The sequence below is a fragment of the Thermobia domestica genome, chromosome 18, assembly GCF_964235325.1.
Source record: "Thermobia domestica chromosome 18, izTheDome1.hap1.1, whole genome shotgun sequence".
NCBI lineage: Eukaryota > Metazoa > Arthropoda > Insecta > Zygentoma > Lepismatidae > Thermobia > Thermobia domestica.
The window spans coordinates 70,142,989-70,164,707 of NC_137471.1; the positions used below are offsets into that span (position 1 = coordinate 70,142,989).

The following is a 21,719-nucleotide window of genomic DNA, read 5'->3' on the forward strand; positions in this document are numbered from 1 at the left end:
AATATCAACACAAAAATCTGTCGCTAACGCTCATTTTGTCAAATTTTCGCTCTCATTTGCAGTCAAGTCAAATGAATGCTCTGTCCTATATGTTATTAATAATTCTGTTAATTATCCTAATTTTGCAACATACATAAAAGGAAGAAATATTACAGGATTATTATAAGTCCTTTACATGTGCTGCAGAATGGTAATATGTTTTGGGATATACGTTATGATTTAGTAATGTAAATTGCTTATGGCACATATGACTATTAAAGGGGACGGATTGAAATGGCTCATTGAAAACAGTCAGTTAAATGTTCATAGTTAGTCTCGCTCTCTGTGTGTGTGTGTGTGTGTGTGTGTTTCGTACATCCCAGTCCCTCAGCACATGCACATACACAGCCAATGTGTGCGAGTATCTATATGTTTTCGTGTTCATGTGTGGTCAGCAGAACATAAACGTAGCACATAGAGGGACAAGTGCGGTAGTAATTAGTCATTCGAATACAGTAACATATATTTCAAATGAGAAACTGAGCAGGCGGAATTGCATGATTGACAGCACTGCCTGCTCCTCTGTTGTTTCCGTTGCTAGCCAATTCCGTATCTACTCGGACTACGAACAAAGCGACCACATCTCTACAGACTTTGCTTCAAAAGGTAGGTGGAAGGGAAATGGTGCTAATACTTGTGACGGATAAATACCCGTCATCAATATATGCACGAATTCACACGTCCTTCCGCTTTGGTTAATTTACCTACAATGGCTTGAATTATTAACTTGTGTAAAATTTTGTCCAAGGGTGATTTGTGATTATGTTGAGAAATGGTTCCACCATAAATGTGTTCGGTAAATAAGACAAAATGTAGTTTTTAGTTTAAACTAGCAGAAAATTCGTTCTTCGCACGGGGAGAATACGTTTCATTTTGGACATAAAGGGCACCAAAACTGTCACCAATCAACTTAGGGACTAGTCATGTCAACCGGATCGGATCGGCTCGGGTGAGATGAGCCATCAGCTCGGTCCGGCTTGATTCAACTGAGCCGATGGCTCGATTGGAGTCAGTCATCAGCTCGGCTAGGTTCTTCCCAACTAAGCCGAGGGCTCGAGCCGGTTCGGTATGGTGTGCTGTTGGCTCGGCGCCTTCTCGGTTCGGCTCGGTGGTGACAGCCGTGAGCCGAGACGCTCGAGCCGTTAGCAACACTATTACGGACCCCAAAAACTATTAATTGGACATTAACATCAGTCATTTGCAATTATTTTTACACGTCATCATTCCCCTTAGGAGTACTAACGGTGGCTCAATTTGGATTTAAACGGCATCGGAAGTGTCACTGTTCATCTCGGCGATCCTGCAAACAATGGAATGGAAAATAATATAGATCATTTTCAAATATTTCCCCCTACTCCACCCGTAAGTTGCAACGTCAAAGTGAAATGATAAAAACCATCCCAAACCTAAACTTAATCTATGTTGAAAATTTGATTGAGACCGGTTGAGTGGTTCAAGGGCATTAAATCACAAACCTAGTCACTTTCATATATTTAACAGTAGAAAGCGTTTAGTTGAATAAAATAATATGTTACTATATCCTCGCGTAGTTTCCGAGAAAAGTTGGTACATTTTGTTAACTAAAACTTATTGCTGTATGAAAGCCACGCACGCAATCAATTAAGATAAAACTGTTACTTAAGCGTACGATTCTCAACTTTTACATTAAGACAATAGCAAGATGGGAGTACACAGTTAGTTAATGAGATATAGATTGCACCTCGTCTAGATTTAGATTAGATTGCATTATTTAATTTTCTATAGAACGTGATTGTTGAAAATTTGTTTAGATACTTACATTATCCTAACACATTCTGTTTCTTTGAGTTGTACCGTCATCTAGCAGTGAAATTTATAAAATATAAAACCATGGTTCACGATAAACAACATAAATATATAACCATATATATATAACCAATTTTACAATTAGAACGCGGTAGTTAAGTGGTAGAACGCCTATCTCTGGTTCGCGGGGTCCCTGGTTTGATCCCCGGCCAAGTACGTTTGTGGTGAACAATATCAACATCGTGTCCGTGGGTTTTTCAATGTACTCTCATTTCCTTCCACATTGTCATTTTATGATTCTTCCATTATCATTCACTTGCTTCCATTATCGTCTCCCTTAGCATACAGGGCATAATCGTGGGACCTTAAACTTAAAGATTTACGAAACTTACATTTGAAGCAGTTATCTGTTCCCTCTCCGAATTTGGGACCTCTCATTTTCCTAAAAAATCACCAGGACCACTTTTAGGATCCAGAAGGGAGGAAGTTTCCGGGTAAAAGAGAACGTCTGCTGAACCTAGGTCAATATTAACTCATCATCGATATTTCAATTCCCAATATAAAAAATGCTTGTATCAGCTTTCTCTTTTAGATTTTCGAACCGGTATGTATAAAATAACATGAAATTTCAGGTTCGTGGATAATTGTAAATATACCCTCCCCCCAAAATAATTTGAGTGTCCTGTTCATTTTGACACTACCTTGCCCTTCGAAAGGTTAAATACTACCCTTGACAAATGCCAATTTTATCCCGCCTAAGTAACAAAGAAATATACTAATTGTGTGGGTTATAAGAAATGCAAAAATTAATTAGAGATTGTTCCTTTCCGTGCTGCATGTCAGTACGGTGTTTGCTTCAACGTTAGAAGTCTCTGCAATCGAATTTGCTTCCCCTTGAGTCGATATTTTGGTTCCATGCTTCGATGCACTATAGTGATTTTCATTGATTGGCACTGTGGTGTCATCGTCTGAAATGTGGTTATAAAGTTATTTTCGTTCGCCATTGTTTAATATACCGACGAAGACTATTAAATTTATTTTTAAGAATTTAAGGGGTAATTTTCTTGATTAGGATTAGGATTAAAAATTAGATTTCTGGGCTGTCGGCGTCTAAGGCCAGTTAGCACGTCACGTATATGAGGGATGACGTCCATCGGCGAGCACGCTATCCGAGGAAAGGGAAGGAAGAAAGGATTGGGGAGGAAGGAAGCGGTCTGGAACCATTATGTTCGGTACCATCTCGGCATTTGCCTGGTGTGATTGAGGAAAACCCAGGAGAACCTCATTCAGGATGGCTAGCCTGAAAAAGTTGTTTACACTTTTCGGACCGAATGCCCTACCGGGAATTGAACCCGGGACCAATGGCAAAATGGCAAAATTGTAATTTTCTTGAATATCACAAGTAACAATTAGAGTAGAAAACAGAATAGCAAGGAAAAGTTTAACTGGAAACAAAAAATCGACAAGAAAAATTACATCTTATTAACTGTATTTCGTAAACATTCAGGAGAAATATTAAAGAATTTTATTGATTAATTGAAGTGAAGCTTAGTGTCTCTTTTAGCACCGAGGCTTCATGAGACGTGGATCCCGAGTTTAACGTGAGGTCCAAACCACAGGAGGTCTCACCGAAACTTGAGAACTCGGGTCTCTAGCACTGAAAGCGCGTACGATAACCGTATAGCCATGAGAAAACTGAGGATTTGACTATAGAAGATAATATTTCTGTAGAAGGTACAAGAGTCAAGAATATATGCTTTGCCGATGATATGACTTCATGTAGAACTTATGATGAATATACCTGGCACAAATCAAAAGCAATGACCATTTTATTTAATAAAGAAAGAATATTACACAACTGTGGTAGCTGGAGGGAAGAAACTACGTTTCTTCCCTTTGCTAACTACTACAGTATTGAGACTTCTTGGTGGTTAAATTTGGAGCCGGCGTATTAGCTGGAGTACACAGCTATTGTCTACTTCACTGTTTAAGAGTTTTAAGCGTTGAAGCACATTAGCTACTTACGTCCATCATTAGTAGTGTTCCATTTCTTCATTTTTGTGAGATTATTGGAGAAATCCAATAAGAAATCTATAATTTCTCTGAGTAACTTTGTAGTAAACACAAAGTACCACTCAGGCAACTAAGCAATGGTTTTACCATAAGATCTTCATTTTTACTCTTTTCGCGCCTAAACCAAGAAGTCATAATCAGTTTGAAGGTGTTTACCAATAGCAGCCGTTAGAAAATATTTAAACGACTTATAGAATATAGCTAAAAACTGCTAAACTTTTCCAAAATTATGGCCAAATTTATAGCTAATCATTAAAAAAGTAAAAAATTTCATAACTTTACTTGAATTAGGGTTACGAACAAGATTTCTGGGCTTTCGGAATCTATGGCATGTTAACCCGACATATATGAGGGATGACGTTCCTCGACTATTACAATATCCGAGGAAAGAGAAGAAAATATATCAGAATCTCCCTTATGACCAAGGGTGAAGGAAGTAAAGTTTCATACGGGAACATCTTCGCTCATGGCAGTCACCGGGGTGTCTTGTAGCAAATTCAGGTTATGATCCTAGGAAACCTTCTCGGCTGATGGCAGCCTCGTAAGGTAAGATTTGTGTTGAGAAATTCCCTTCGCTTCAAAGCAGCCTCCAGGGATGTTAGGAAAAGTAGAGCTCCTTAGGCCAGTGCGACCTCCAGAGCTGTTGTGGGTTGGCGATCAGTAGTCAACTGATACCTCCTTCCTTTGTGGTTCCTCTTTTATAGGCCCTCTTCAGTTGGCTCGTCCTCTTTCGGTTCCCATCGTGTTGATCTTCGTATCTTCCTGTTTACTGTATCGTCTGCTTGTTTATAAACGTTACGTTAGCACGTGTCGTCTAAAAACATGTGTTCATGTTATGATGTGGGGATCCTTACAATGGTAACATAATGAATAGCTTAATGACAATATATTTCAATATCAATTTCACCTCAATAAATAGCATGCTTCTCAAACCGCATCAATTTTTAGGTTTACGGATTAATTCTTTTTTTTTTCCTCGGAGAACTACAGTTGAGATTTTACTTATCGTTTTCTTCCAGTCTATGAGATATATATATATATATATATTGATTGGAATATATTATTTTTGAACGTTTTTCTTTTCGTTAAATATCAAAAACATTGTAGAATTTGATTAAGCAATATCTTTTAAAGGGATCATAAATTGGCCCGAGTCTATATCCTGGCCGGTGAACAATGATTTCTGACAGCTTTGCACAAGGCCACGGCGAGTGAGCAGAAGATAGCAGGTCAACCAACCTTAGGCTCAGAACCTGTCGCGTATCCATGGTAACTACCGCACATTGCCAAACTTTCACTCACCTCCTCTTACCCTCAACAAGGAAGCAGACATTTCTTCCTCTGCGCGAGAAGTACATGGCAACACCGCACTCCTCAGTCGTCCTCGCGAGCTGAGCTGTCAGAAATCATTGTTCGCCGGCCAGGGTATAATGGATGTTGTTGAATCCTAACCTGATAAGGTATGCATCCCAAATCACGTTCGTGTTATGTGTGTTGCAGCACGTTTCGGGTGCTTTCGGGCTGTAACGAACAATTGAAATAATGAAAGTACTGGTAGCATGTGTGTGTCAAAGACCAGAGACAGCATCGTAATGACACCCATTTTATAAATAATGCCATTAGAGGTACAAAGCTGCTCTAAGCATAAAGTCAGCTTTAAAGTAGGTAGAGTGTGGAATTTTAGTGCGTGGTGTAAGCATTTCATGAAGCAGTACGAAAAGTGTGCATTGTGAGCAAGGTCTAACCAGTGTTTCCCAACGTGAGAGACGCGTCCTCCTGGAGGAGCGTGAAGATCGAGCAAAGAGGATGCAAGCCACTGATTAAACTACATTCATAATTAGAAATATTACACATGTTCTATCAAACAGGCTTTCAATACGATATCGCACACGAAAATCGTAACTATTGATTATTGATCAAAAATTATACTGCAATATTATGGTATACAGAAGTCTTCCTCGTAATAAAAATATAAGTTGGTGATATTATTATTATTATTAGTAGTAGTAGTAGTAGTAGTAGTAGTAGTAGTAGTAGTAGTAGTAGTAGTAGTATTAAAGATTTGAGGTTTATAATGTTTGGATGAGTTATGTACAAGATGCAATAATTTATCGAGTGAATTGTAAAAAAAAGAGAGAAAACACTGGTAAAAATAAAACACCATTTAAACACTTTTAGTATATATGTTGAGGGGAAATTGATGAAATAGTGTTTAAAAAGTGTGCTTTGAGTGTCCAAAAGCGTTACTTCTAAAAAAATACAATATCTAGTAATATGACATATTTAAAACACTTCTTCTCGGCAAACAGTTCGAAAACAAAGTGATGACATACATTTTTGCACATTTTGTACATACATCTGGGATATACTTTGACAACAAAGTATATAAAAGGAATGAATATGTGTACTCTGAAGGTGTTCAAAGAGTGTCGGTAATGCGTGAAGTGTTCTACTGTGTCTGAAAGTAGATTCTTTATTTTCTGCAGTGAAAGAAAGAAAGGTGAGGAATCTTGTAGGTATATGTGTAGGTTACATTTGTAGCTATATTGACAAATAATGCTAATGATTAAGTGCCATGTAGTTTGCTGAAGAAAAAATGTAGTTTAGTATGGTTGTCAGATTCAATTATATTTGATGGTGTATACTCGATAATACCATGATAATACCAGGATTATGCCTGGATAATGTGATAAGACAAAATAATAATCGGAGATACACGTAAAAGTTATTTGTATCATGTAGAGAAAAGGTGTATTAATCCAAATGGGATTAGAAATATCTTTCAAAAGGTAAATAAAGGTAAATTAATATGATAGCAATGTAATTCCTGCATGAAGATTCTTGGTAGATGTAGTCCCCCTAGTATAATATGTAAAAATACTATGGTATTAGTGCCACGTTTGAAGGAGCACAGGAAATTTATGATGAGATATACAAGGACCCGCAGATACAAACAAAGAAGGAATATGGAGCATAAGGAAGAATATGAAAAGGAAGAAGAGATGAATATGTATTCTGTGCTATTTGTAGTTTACTGCAAGTCAAATAATATTAGACAATCACAGTGGCGTATTTAGGGGGCCCTCTCCCCGAAAGTTAGCAAAGCCCCCCGGAAACAAAATCGTAAATACGCCACTGGACAATCACAATGCTCTGAAATATTTCTGTCTGAGTCATTCTAGTCTGGAAACATTGATAAACATTGGTATGTCCTAAAAACATCTTTAACACAATTTGCAACACTCAAACAACTTTTTCTGGAGCAATTCAGAATAGTAAGAAATACATACAGTACTATATATATAGGGATAAAAGTGGATCTGAAAAGGTAGGGGTCCCATGACGTCACGCCTTCCCCCGTGCCTACCTTTGTCTATTGTATTTTTTTTAGAAAGTGGGAGGACGCCACAGATATTTTCGGAAAGTGAAAAGTTTCCGGCCAGGTGCTTGATCTTACATTTCAATGAACTAATCAATGCATTTTCGATAGGGAAATATTGTTTTTGTGCAAGTCTCTATAATGTCTCAGGAAAATAATAGATGTCTCTCCCCTTTTGTAACACATTGACATCTAACAAAAAAGAAAGATTACTGACTTATTGTATTGTTGGTGATTATTTAAAATAAAAATAACATTTTCAAGACCACAAAATAACTTTGTCTGATCAAAGTATATTAACCCTTAGCAATAAACTCCTTTTTTATAGTAACTTTTGGAATGTAAGTGTGGTAAATGTGCCTTATTAAACGTAAATAATATCAAGAGTTTATACAAATAATATCTAGATTTCAGAAGGATTAAAAACCGCTTTAAATAGTTCGTTACAAAAAAATCGTTACGTTATCATTAACAAAAACAGCCTCTTTTAGAGCAATTATCGTACATCTGGTGACTAAGTGTAGCATACGTATTTCCGAGAACTGTACAAGTACACTCTTTAGAGGATTGACAAAATAATTTTAGGCCTTTTGGAGGGTTTTTGACCTATTCTATATTTTGGCAAGACAAACGAAAGGATTGCCTTTGTGAAGTCACTGACGACGACCAATGCCTCGTAAACAGGACTTCGCATCTGCAGACAAGGGTTAACACTGAGGTTTACCACCAACGTAAATGGGGCCACTAGAACCTCGCCAGGAAACAACTTGTTCCAAGAATCGCAAAACTTCCAGTTTTTTCTCAGCTCTGACGGCTCTCCTTGTTCTTGTCCTTGTCCTCTGCTTCTCCTTCGTATACGAAGATTCTTCAAAGTCCACCAACTACCAACGCATAAATCTTTAGAAATATGAACGTTTATTTCTGTATAACAACGTGGAATGACCGAGAAAGATAGTTATGTATTTCAATAAGGAATTTCCAACCGTGACTGATGTCTATGAGAGATTTGACAACATCGTGTAAGTCACAATGCTTGATGTTACTCTCTGTTCACGTATTCTAACTTGGCTCTTTTCAGTGCTGCCCTATCTCACAGAACAACACTTTAAAACCCTGCCCTTACGTACAATGTAATCACATGTTTCTCGTGACTGAGAAAAAATCTGCTTTGGTCGGCAGACGGAACCATGGGAGAAAAAGAAACAGGACGGAACCTGACATCTGTAGCTGTAATAATTGTTCAGTAAGAGTGAAGTGGGACGGATTTTTTCCTCTTCTTGCACATATGCATACAGGCTCATTATATAAAGAAGGAAAGAAATCTGCGATAGTTTAGAATCATTGTTGGTGTGCGTTGCTGACATTCAAATCATTATGAAGGAAAAATAATAAAAACACTTTCTGAATGTAGAATCTACTTTACAATTCCAGAATTCAAGAACACCGTATATATGTTTACGTAATTTTCTTTTCCTGCAAGCATTTAGGCAATGAATACATATGCTTGAACTACATTTTAAATTTATCTCGAAGGGCTCAATTTCTTCAAAGAAGTAGGCCAACGTATTGCACACCTTACTGGTGACAAGCGGGCTACTACTTTTCTGATACAACGTATCAGCATAGCAGTTCAGCGAGGAAACGTGGCTTCCATTTTAGGTACATTACCTCCTGGAAAATTATTAGAAGAAGTTTTCCTTTTATAACTAACTGTTCAGAATTTACTGTTTATCTTTCTGTAAAAAAATGTCAAATATATTCCAATAAATAGTGTATATTTTTAAATTTATTTAGGACCAAAATGTTACTGCGAAAGTAAACATGCGATGTCACAGACAAATATGTAAATGTTACACATAATTTTAAAAAAACAAGAATTTTAGAAATGATCAAAAAAATGTATAATAATTGGCATCTTGTTCAATAATTAGTTTGTGGGTCAGGTGCCACAGACTTTTTCAATGGGCCCTAAATCGAGATTTCGTATTTTTTACGGAATAAGCATATCATACTGAGTTGGATTTGGCTACATTGTATGTAGTTCTCCAGACATAAGGCGTACAAGAAAATTTTTGATTGAATGAAATACATTGGATTTTTTGGATCAGGGGCTACAAAATTTTTGACCGGCCTGTAATTCAAGTTTCCGTATTTTTTACGGAATAAGCACATCATACTAAGTTAAGTGATAGTTTGGGTTTGGATACAGCATGTGTAGTTCTCCTTATATAAGGCGTACAAGGAAATTTTTGATTGAATGAAATATATTGGAATTTTTGGATCAGGGGCTACAAAATTTTTGAACAGCCCCTAAATCTAGTTTTTTTTTTTTTTTATGGAATAAGAACATTATATTGACTGAAGTGATAGTTTAGGTTTGGCTAAATATATTCAGTTCTCCAGATATAAGGCCTACAAGTAAAATGTTTGACTGAAATATATTGGATCTTTTGATCCAATAATTATACAATAACAATAAATACAGAGTAGTCAATTGTCAAGTCATGTGGGGTAGGTATAATGCAGACAACATTCAGAGTGTTCAACAAATTCGATCTCCGATAGACTTGCGAAACTTAATGCATATTTCGAGGCTTCTCGTGGAAATATGGTTTGATTCTCGATAGAAGCACATGTGATTCAGTCTCTACTTTACACAGTTGGTCTATGACTTGGTGCTGAAAATTAATGGTCAAGAGAATTACTCATTTGCTTCAGATATAATCGAAATTAAATCCATACTTACTTATTATTTCAATGGATCATGATAATATTATCGTGTTATTATTTCGGAATCTATTAAATATTTTAAATACATAAGAAAGAAAATGAAATGAAATCTTTGAGTTTTACGTCCCACGATTATGCCGGTTAGGCTAAAGGAGACGGTGGAATGAAGAAAGTGGGAGGAAAGGGGAGGACCCCAAGGAAACCCACGCACACGGTGTTTGTCCACCACAAAGTTCACTTGGCGGGGGCTGGGATCGAACCCGGGACCCCAAGCACCAGAGGTGAACGCTCTACCACTGAGCCACCGCGGCCCCCAATACAAGAGAAAGAAGCTAGTTAACTTTTCACTATTACTTAGTTTTTGTATCCGTGGGTACATAACGGAATGAATTTTACAGAATCGATTGAGAGTTAACGGTGGTTCAATTATATAGCATTCTTATCTGGTGCGAGGGGTTTCTAATTAAATTTCCGCCAATGTGAGTTCCCCCACAAAATGTACGTCAACTTTCTCGGGGTTCTCTTATTTCCTCCCATATTCTCATTCCACCAATATTTTATAATTTAATTTTATGAACTTATCCTTCTCCTTTAGGCTAAAGAGTAGTGCCGTGGGGCGTTAAATATAATTTGATATATAACTTAATTTACAATATAATTTAATAATATTACTTATTAAATTTAATTTCATTTAGTTTTCAATTGACACTATTATATATTATTTAATTTGTAAAATCGATTGAGAGAATTTAACTGAATAAATAGGTTATTTTAGGTTTTAACATTTTTCCACCACCAATGCTATATCAGACGTGGACCTACAGTGTAACGTGGGATCCGAACCACATGAGTTCTGCCGTTAATTGAACCTGGGTTTTCCGAGTCAAGGATGCGTGCTCTTACCATATATATCCAAGGGAAAAAATTGGCCGAGTATCTTGGCAACATCAATTTCGTTTTTCAATTCTTGAGTATCTTGAATCCCTTGGGTTTAATCAAGCATGTAAAGTTAAGTTAAATAATTATGTATGTAAGACTGGATATGTAATTATACAATGACACATTTTTGAAATGAAATTAAATGAAACATTTCACTTTAGCGTCCTACGATTATGTCCTTTACGCTAAAGGAGACGATGATTAAGGCAAGTGAATGATGATAGAAGAATTAGTGGAATGAGAAAGTGGAAGGAAAACGGAAGTAACCCGAGAAAATTCACGGATACGATGTTGTCCTCCAAAAACGTACTTAGCTGGGGATCGAACTAGAAACCCCACGCACAAATGGTAAGCGCCCTACCGTTGAGCCACCGTGCCTCCCTGACAGATTTTTGGTTCAAAAGTTCCAATATATTTCAATGAAAAATTTTCTTGTAGGGCTTATATCTTCAAAACCACATATAGTGTAGCCAAACCCAAGCTATCAGTTAACTCAGCATGATGTTCTTATTCCGTTGAAAATACGAAAACTTGATTTAGGGACCGTTCAAACATTTTGTGGTCTCTGATCCAATTTTAGGTTTCCTAAAATTTTTATTGCCGTAATATTTGTCCCTAATATCAGAATTTAAATAAGTCATTCAAAGTAATACAACACTGCATTCAGAAAGACGGGGATTAATTGTTCGACGAGGAGAGGGCAGGAGGAAAAACACGGCTTCATCGCCATTGCCGATGTTACTCCTCTGATGTTTAAGTCTAGAGCCGCCACTGAGTATAGGCAAATCAACCAAATACACTACTTAGTTGGCTGTGAAGAAGGAAAAGGAAACTAGTTCTGTATTATAGGTGAATCAACCAAATACAATACTTAGTTGACTGTGAATAAGGGAATGGAAACTAGTATAGGTGAATCAACCAAATACACTACTTAGTTGGCTGTGAAGAAGGAAAAGGAAACCAGTATAGGTGAATCAACCAAATACACTACTTATTTGACTGTGAAGAAGGAAAACGAAACTAGTATAGGTAAATCAACCAAATACACTACTTAGATGGCTATGAAGAAAGAAAAGGAAACTGTATTATAGGTAAATCAACCAAATACACTACTTGGTTGACTGTGAAGAAGGAAAAGGAAACTAGTATAGGTGAATCAACCAAATGCACTACTTAGTTGGCTGTGAAGAAGGAAAAGGAAACTAGTATAGGTAAATCAACCAAATACACTACTTGGATGGCTATGAAGAAGGAAAAGGAAACTAGTATGCGAATCAACTAAATACACTACTTAGTTGGCTGTGAAGAAGGAAAAGGAAACTAGTATAGGTACATCAACCAAATACACTACTTAGATGGCTATGAAGAAGGAAAAGGAAACTAGTAGAGGTGAATCGACTAAATACACTACTTAGATGGCTGTGAAGAAGGAAAAGGAAACTAGTATAGGTGAATCCACTAAATACACTACTTAGTTGGCTGTGAAGAAGGAAAAGGAAACCAGTATAGGTGAATCAACCAAATACACTACTTATTTGACTGTGAAGAAGGAAAACGAAACTAGTATAGGTAAATCAACCAAATACACTACTTAGATGGCTATGAAGAAAGAAAAGGAAACTGTATTATAGGTAAATCAACCAAATACACTACTTGGTTGACTGTGAAGAAGGAAAAGGAAACTAGTATAGGTGAATCAACCAAATGCACTACTTAGTTGGCTATGAAGAAGGAAAAGGAAACTAGTAGAGGTGAATCAACCAAATACACTACTTAAATGGCTATGAAGAAGGAAAAGGAAACTAGTAGAGGTGAGTCAACTAAATACACTACTTAGATGGCTGTGAAGAAGGAAAAGGAAACTAGTATAGGAGAATCAACCAAATACACTACTTAGTTAACTGTAAAAAACAAAAACAAAAAATCAAATTGGCGAAACTGAACTTATTCCTAGTAACTGAGCCTTTTTCTTTTCTTTCTAGGTTGTGTAATTGTTACATGGAACTTTCTAATTTTTTACTTCAATAAACATTTTATTTTCTGTACATTCTCATGAATTTAGAGTGATCTTTAATTATGACGAACAGAAAAAAGTACAAAATAGCGAATCGAGTAGAAAGTACGAGAAAGTAAAATGGAAATCCATCTGTTTTAATTACTCTTTTTAATCCTTTTTAAGCACTCCATTTTCTTCATCCTTGATTTTTTTTCGTAATAATTTAATGGAAAGATTTTCCAAATCGTCTGACGAATAACATGAATTCTACAATGTAGAACAATGTAAATAAGGCATTTCATGAGGAATTAAGAGAAGATGAGAAATGCGGGAAACAGGAGAGTGTATGAAGGCTACTGAAGGGATAACACGGGATTAAAAGCGAGAGTATTTCGTCGGAGTGATCAGAAGGGAGAGAAATTATATTTTAAAAACAAATCTTACAGAGGTTACGGAGAAAGAAGTACATACCAAAGCTGATTTTAAAAAAAATGGATGTAAAGGAACGGAAAGGTATGAAAAGTGGCATTTTAAAGTAAGTTCTTAATATAAAGAACCGAAATTCACTTTGACTACTAATAAACTCTACAACGCTGGTTAGAGAATCCTGTTTATGTAGCTTTTTTAAAAAAATAGAAAAGCGTTTGTTCAGTAAACGACGTCTATGAGAATACCATTAGAAAATAATGCGCATATCACTGTTAGAATATCATTAGAAATAGTGTGCACATCACTGTTAGAATATCATTAGAAATAGTGTGCACATCACTGTTAGAATATCATTAGAAATAGTGTGCACATCACTGTTAGAATATAATTAGAAATGGTGTAAACATCAATGTTAGAATATCATTAGAAATAATGTGATTATCACTGTTAGAATATCATTAGAAATAGTGTGAACATCATAGTTAGAATATCATTAGAAATAGGTGATCATCACTGTTAGAATATCATTAGAAATAGTGTGAACATCATAGTTAGAATATCATTAGAAATAGGTGATCATCACTGTTAGAATATCATTAGGAATTGTGTGAACATCACTGTTAGAAGCATATCTGCCTCTCAGGTGTATATGCATCATTTGTTGGTTTAATATGCCACTATTATGCATCTACGAGGGTATGTGTCAGTGGTAGGAGTATTTGTGTGTGACCGTTAGGAAAAATAATCAACATTAGATGCAAGCTGTTACTTAAAATGTATTTTTTGTGCATAGAGTACATAAATAAATATATTAGAGCTACTTAGCAACGATTGACAAACTGTTCAACATCATAAAAATTCATTTTTCTGAATCGAAACCACCGTAATGCGATTGTAGTTCATTGCTTCTCTAGTGGGAGTCGAACCTGTAATCCCATGCACCAAAGGCGCGCGCAAAAGTTACTGAAGAAATCAATCGTGACTATAAGCTTATTGCATGCGCCTTCGGCTAAAGATGTTCGAGTTCGATCCCCAGTTGAAGCTCAATGTTGTTTGGATCTCACCTTAAAATGTAGGCCAACGTTTGATATAGCCTCAACGGGGTGCTGAAATTCAAATTAAGAAAAGAACCAAGCTAACCCGTAGTCCAACAGAATGGGTGAATAATCAAGTAGCTAACAAGCATTCTTTCTTTAGATGTAGTATTTCATTTGATCCCCAGTGGAAGAGCTTTGTTCTGGCTTCACGTTAATGTGTGTTATATATTAGGTATGTTTAGTTTCAGTACCACCGTCTCACATAACCACAGAAAAGAGTAAGGGTATAGATATAATGTAAGCAAACAGAGAGGAAAAATCTAAAGGATATCGTATACGAAATTACTTCTATTCGTCAATGAAACATGATTATATAAAACAGGCCTTGTCAGTCTATTTCACATTACGACCGCCTTTTATCATATCCTCTTACCAGTAACCTCAATGAGTAGTTCCCTGTTTGTAATAAGCTTTCTGATTATTTCTCCTTATAGCTTATGAGGGCTACTGAAATCACACAATTTGTATTGAATTTTACAATGTTCGTATTTTACTCGTATTTCAATATATAGTTTTTTTTTTTTTTTTTGCCAATTTCATTCCGTTTTTATTCCAATCGTTGTTGTAAGCGTTTCTTTATGTTTAAATTTTTGTTTAAGAATCTTTGTTGTATTTGACAATAAACACACTGAGAAAAAACGTATGTGGTACACGTAAAAACGTAGGTTATGTGTAAATCCTGTAGTCTTTGAACGGCAACGACATGATGTAACATCTAAGGGCAGAGCGTATGGGGTTATCCACATATTACGTAACGTGGCAAAGAGGAAGATGGTTCAAACTTGCGTTACGAAATGTGGCAAGGAAGGAGGAGGGAGTTTACGACTTGATTACGTAACGCACTTTTTGCTATATTTTTTTATTTTTATTCTCAGGTTTATATGCAATCTTTTAAACAAACAATTTTATTCTTTTCATTCCTTTTAATAAATAAATATTTCTATTGTTTTGGGAAATTGCGAACATATAGCCCATATAAGCATATCATGAAGAAGGGATTCGAAGACGCTACTAGACACCAATATGAGCTGGTGACGAACCCTGCGTATATTACAATACAATAAAACTTCATTTTGTGGCTATCGCAGCACTGCATTTACGGTATATGCTTTTCTGGAGTTAGTTGTTAGTGATTGTAACCACCGCTTGAAAATGCCCTAGCCTTCCCACTCGTATCGCTATTCCCGAGAATATTATTTAAAACTTTTGATTTGAATCATTACCCATTCTATTATTTTAAGGGTTTTCGCATGTGAAGCAAAAGTAACTCTTTTTCGTGAAGCAATATTTTCCGCGACGAAACGATCCACAATTTGCAAACTAAAATAAGATACTAAAAACCTAATTCTTCGGATACTCATCTCATACTAAATTTTTTGATTTTTCGATTCGAATATTTCTGAAACAATTGAGTTTATTCGCATTCTCGCACTGATTTAAGACAAGAAGAGTTTGAAAAAGTGTAAACTGAAGTCCAAAGTACAAAGAAGATGCTTAAAAGCTTGTTCACAAACGATATCCCTGCTTCTTCACGTGTGCAGCGACTTTGAAGTGTCGAACTTCAAATACACGAAGCCTCCTAGATCCCCGAAAACAAGGTCTATGTCAGTTCTGTATATCCTCTTTTATTTGCATCTTCCTGCAGTATTTCCTCCTCGCCAATCATCGGTGACCTAAAAAGATGGGTGCGATCTTCTTGGGTGAACGACAGTATGCAATTTCAAAGAATTAAAACTAGTTAATTAAATAACCTTTTGGTGTTAAAATATTATTACGGTACTACCATTTTTAAATAATTTTATTTGTTGGCGAAAAACACTACAAATATATTCAGAATACAAGCATTTTGTAATAAAAAGCTCTACTATTAAAAGTAATTCCAAAAATAAGCACACCTGGCGAAAACAAACATTAAAAATTGTTACGTAACAAAGAGGTGAGTTTCGGCCTTGCGTTACAAAGTGTGACAAGGGGACGGAGGGGGTAAAATAGGTCAAAAATAGCGTTATATAATATGTGGACGGCCCCTATATAGCATATGGATAACGTATGCTCCCGTATGGTATAACGAGATATCTATATATTTTAATTAACTAATAATATTATGAATAGCAAGACTTTGTATAATATATTAACATCTTACACTTCTTTTATTCTAAAAGATGACTGCTGTAAACCAATACATCACACACATATCTCAAATATATTTCTTCTTGACATCAACTATCTATCTTTTTAACAATTCTGTCATCTTGACAACCATATCAACAAAACTAATAAACAAACCTTTTCTTTTTTTTCAATATACCTATTTCTGTTCAATTATTGCGCCTCTGATCATATACCTAAAACAGGTACAGATTGATATTATTTACATCGTTATATAAATTGTCGCTCGAACGGGAATTACGTAACAGTAATACTGTGAAGGAAAGAACCCTGGATAAAAAAAAAGTTTCCAAATATTGATATTTTGAATAGCCCTCGTATGAATTTAAAAATTGCATTAATACAATTATTTTTCTTCTCTTATCCTTATATATATTCATATTACAATATTATATTCTTTTATATGTAGTCTTAATCATACATTCATATATTAATAACATCAAAAAAATATCGTCGATAGGACTATTCAGTTGGCTATTCCTTCCCGTATTAAATAATATAATATCATAACATATTTATCCATGTTCCAGCAACATTATTTATAAATAACGACTATCGTCCTATTAGATGTTAACAAAATCAGAAGGCAATATAATATGCAAAGATCTTAGCAATCACAATACATAAAACAGGTACAGATTGTATAATAGCGAATTATGATCTGCAATTAATATAAAATTGAAACAAATATTTAAGATTAATGTCATGAACTTCAACTAAACCTAATTGACCCTCTTTTAGAGCAAACAAATAAATGAAGATAAACATAGCGCTTAAGAATTATCATAATGACATACAAATTAACAACAGAAAAAAATATTTAAGACAATAGATACACTACATAAATATTTCATAATGAATCAATTATAGATGAGCTGTTAAAGAAACAAATAAATTATCTATAATTGTTACCCAACATCACGTAACATGTTCCTCTTGGCCTGCTGCGTAATGGACAATGGAATAGGTTTCTTTGCCTTTGGTAGCGTTTCAGGATCTAGTCTTCCGAATAAGATAATCAGCTGACAGTGTGTAAGTTCAATAATCAACTTCTGATGAAGCCCAGCTCTAGGTGGATCTACAATAACAAGTATCTTCTTTTCAGCTACATTCTCTAGTAAGGTGGGCAAAATATCTTCAGTCCGTCCAACAAAATATTCCCCGTTTGTGATGTCGTTCTTTACAGCATTGGCTCTTGCATCTTCAATTGCATGGTTCGACCTTTCTATGCCAAGAATTTGAGCACATTTCTTAGCAAGAGTAAGTCCAATCTCTTTAGTGGTACAATACACATCTATCAAGGAAGTTTCTTCATCAACCTCAACCATTTCCGCGATCGAAGTATAAGGCTGCTCAGCTCCCGAAGTATTCACTTGAAAATAAGAATCTGGAGATACTCGGAAATTCATGTCACATATAGTTTCTTCCACGTATTCTTTTCCGAACAATAGCTGCAGTGGTGAGGGTTTCTCACCTTCTTCCTTTTCAGTGAAGATCTGGAAATAGAACGATGTTATATTCAAGCTGTTTCCTTCTCTGTTTTGGAAGTAATCTTTCAAATCATCCTTAATCTTCCCTATTTCCTCCTCATTCAGAGTTTGTGGATGCATAACTGCCAACAGTATCAAATCGCCAGTATTCGATATTCGGACAGTCAATTGTCTCCAGTATCCTTCATGAGTCTCTGGAACAAATGGCTTATCTGACTCTCGTATGTATTGTTGGAAGACCTTTACTGCCTCTTTCATTTTGTCAGGCAGATGTCTCAGAAAGTCTGCCGGTCCAATCCTCATTGAACCTTCTTTGAAGCTAGCCAGTCGAAAACCCACTGTTCGCTCTTGCATCCCAGGGTTTATGCTCACTCTAAACTCACACTTGTTATGGTAACCATCAACAACAGCTGGTGGTTTAATTTCAACAAGTTCACAAGCAAGTCCTTCATTCTTCTCTTTTCTTTCTTCTGCCCAACCTGCCAAATCCAAATTCCTTCTCGGCAGCAAATCCATCGGTCGCGTGAGCGAAGATTTTATTTCTTCAGTCTTTTTCTTCAACTGTTCTTCATAAGGAACATCCCACAAAGGTATTGTAGCCTGTTTTATTCTATCTTCTACAGGTAACACAACTTTCGCCTTTTTAAAATCCTTATCATCAGACTCATCCAATTTTTGCTTACGTTGATCAGTTAATTCAACTTTTGCATTGAATTGTTCATTCCTTAAGTCCAACCCAGAACCAATTTGCTGAGTCATTTGTGGAGTGATTTCTTGGGACATCTGCTGTATTTGTTGTCTTATATTTAATTTCATTTCATCGAATTTCGTTGTAATTTGTTGACTCGTATTGAGTTTAATTTCTTCGAATGTCGTTGTAAGTTGTTGCTTCAATTGCATAAACATATCCAAGATTTGTTTAGCATCTAACATTTGCGATACGGCTTCTTCTGTATTACCCGTCGTTAACCTACCATCATTATATACATTGGCCATATTAGTCTTGCGCTCAATTTTTCTTCCACTACACGAACAAGTATAATTTAAGTTCATAAGTCCCTTGATATTAGAATTGAACCCTGTCTTTACTATTCTTCAAGACTTTTACAGGGTCCCGGGATTCGTCGCACCATTATATAACGAGATATCTATATATTTTAATTAACTAATAATATTATGAACAGCAAGACTTTGTATAATATATTAACATCTTACACTTCTTTTATTCTAAAAGATGACTGCTGTAAACCAATACATCACACACATATCTCAAATATATTTCTTCTTGACATCAACTATCTATCTTTTTAACAATTCTGTCATCTTGACAACCATATCAACAAAACTAATAAACAAACCTTTTCTTTTTTTCAATATACCTATTTCTGTTCAGTTATTGCGCCTCTGATCATATACCTAAACCAGGTACAGATTGATATTATTTACATCGTTATAATGGTCCGTAATGATTTATGTAGTAAAGATTCCAAATATTTGTACAATATACGGTACCACTATCCGGATAACGGATTATTGTGAATGGGCTTAAATATATATTTGTATCAAAATAAAAATTTCAAAACAAACTTCCAAAATATGTTTCCCTACCAGATCATAATTACATTTCTTTTTCATCCCCCTTCGCGACTCACTTAGGAGCCCAGAGCCCCACACAGAGAAAAATCCGTTCTCCGGACAGTGGTATATTATACAAATATTCGGTATCCTCTTGCTTACTATAGAAATAAGTACGGAGCATACGTTATCCGTATGCTACATAGGCACTGCCGTTAGATGTTACATCATGCCGTTGCAGGATGTCTGACATCTAACAGTTTTCCGTATATCACATGCTTATACTTATGTTATATTTCTCAGCTGTATGTTTTATACGTCCATTTGTATGTGAGATCCTGACCTCCTACATTGTTTCATACGGAAAGTACGGATAGATGGAACACTTATGCAGAAAGTATTATAAAACATGCGTTTTCAGTTATGTCTGCTGTAGGTTAAGTCCAAAAACTACAGGAATTACGCATGTAACCTATCTTTTTAAGTATGCCAAATACAATTTGTTTTCTCAGTGCAGGTTGAAAAACTCCGATGTAAACTACAGGAGTTCTTTGAGAACTTCAAGCATTTCAGGTGATATTTACATTAATAACATAATTGTTAAATTATTTGTAAAATTACCAATTGAAAAGAACTCCAAAAATAAGAACCTTTAAGACATTACAGCATAGAAAAATTGTTAGTATGAACTTTCGGAGAAAGCGAATATCGGAAATCAAATGCATAGTTACGGAGTTTGCCCGATGTGCCTGTCCACACCCTAACAGAAAGGTTTGATTATTATTTACTCAATTGTAAGGCATTCTAGAATTTTGTAATGTACAATTAAATGCCCCCACGTGTTATTGTGGAGAACTTTAAGTTCTTCCCTCTGTGTCTTTTATACAAAATTCGTATGAACATGAAATCTCGCACATAATTCGAATGTTTCGTATGGACATCCTAGGGAAACACCCTATCCATTTTTTTCAATCAAAGCAAAACACCCACAACCGCATAAATTCATAATTAATTATTTTAGATGAAAAGTCCAAACTCAAATTTTATGTCTGTAACCTTAAAGGATTCCATAACTTTGACAATCCATCTCGGTATAATCATCGTTATTTTGTTATTCACGTCACGGAGGAAGAATTTTCTAGATTTTTAAAAATAAACTGATATTTTTTTTTACTTAATCTTTTTCCAATTTTAATTTTTGCTTTACATTTTAACATTTAGCAGGAACCAGGATTAAAAATAACGATTAGTTCTTGATTTTTTATTGAGTGGATTTCTTGTAGAAGATTTGATCGTTTGCTGAAACGCAGTAGTAGTGCATAGTTTTGCACTCAAAATTATACACTTAAAAATTATACTACAAGACTATGAGCTGAAAACAGGGCGCCTTTTTAATTTTTTAATTATTTTGCGTTCCGTTTTCATTCTTCTGGGAACATCGAACGCCTTTCAGATTAAAAGATACAATCCCATTAAAAACAGGTCGTCTGGTTACCCTGTAACAGGGACGTACGCAGGAATTTATTTCGCGAGGAGCCCAAACCTTTTTGGAGGGTCCAAACACAATTTCAGGCTAAATTATATTAAAAATTGTAAAATTGCCCCTAAAATTAGACTAAATTTACAAAAGAAGTCCAGATTTCGGGGGGGGGGGGGAGTCCGTACCCCCAAGGTCCACCCCTGCGTACGTCCCTGCCCTGTAGTAACTTCACATTACCTGTTTGATTAGTATACCTGCTGCATAACCATATTGTACACCTCAGGGTACTGACCACACAAACCAGGATAACAAGCTTCTGTCTACAGAAATAATACATTAAATATCTCCAGTGTGCCCATCATAGTACCTGAATAACCACACCATTTTAAGCTCATTATTTAATTTGAAATGGACGTTTTTCCCTTCCAATGTCATTATTTCTGCTTTCCTACGCACAACCCACCATAAATAAATAAATATATAAATAAAAAAATGTTTAAGTTAACACTTAAATTGTTAAATTATAAGTTGATTTTAT

The 21,719-nt window shown here is 35.5% G+C and overlaps 2 protein-coding genes across 2 annotated transcripts in view; one reads left to right on the plus strand and one right to left on the minus strand.

The window, feature by feature from the left end:
- The window catches only part of LOC145676060 (uncharacterized), a 1,660,834-nt gene that overhangs the window by 1,203,921 nt on the left and 435,194 nt on the right, over positions 1–21,719 (plus strand). The gene's annotated exons all lie outside the window — the stretch shown is intronic.
- Positions 17,545–19,122, minus strand: LOC145675885 (tRNA (uracil-5-)-methyltransferase homolog B-like). The gene has a single exon (XM_081746679.1). The coding sequence runs from the start codon at positions 19,120–19,122 to the stop codon at positions 17,545–17,547; it is 1,578 nt and encodes a 525-aa protein (XP_081602805.1).

Bases quoted from the DNA above. Each gene is read 5' to 3' on its own strand.
- LOC145675885 (XM_081746679.1), bottom strand. From the start codon at position 19,122: ATGGCCAATGTATATAATGATGGTAGGTTAACGACGGGTAATACAGAA.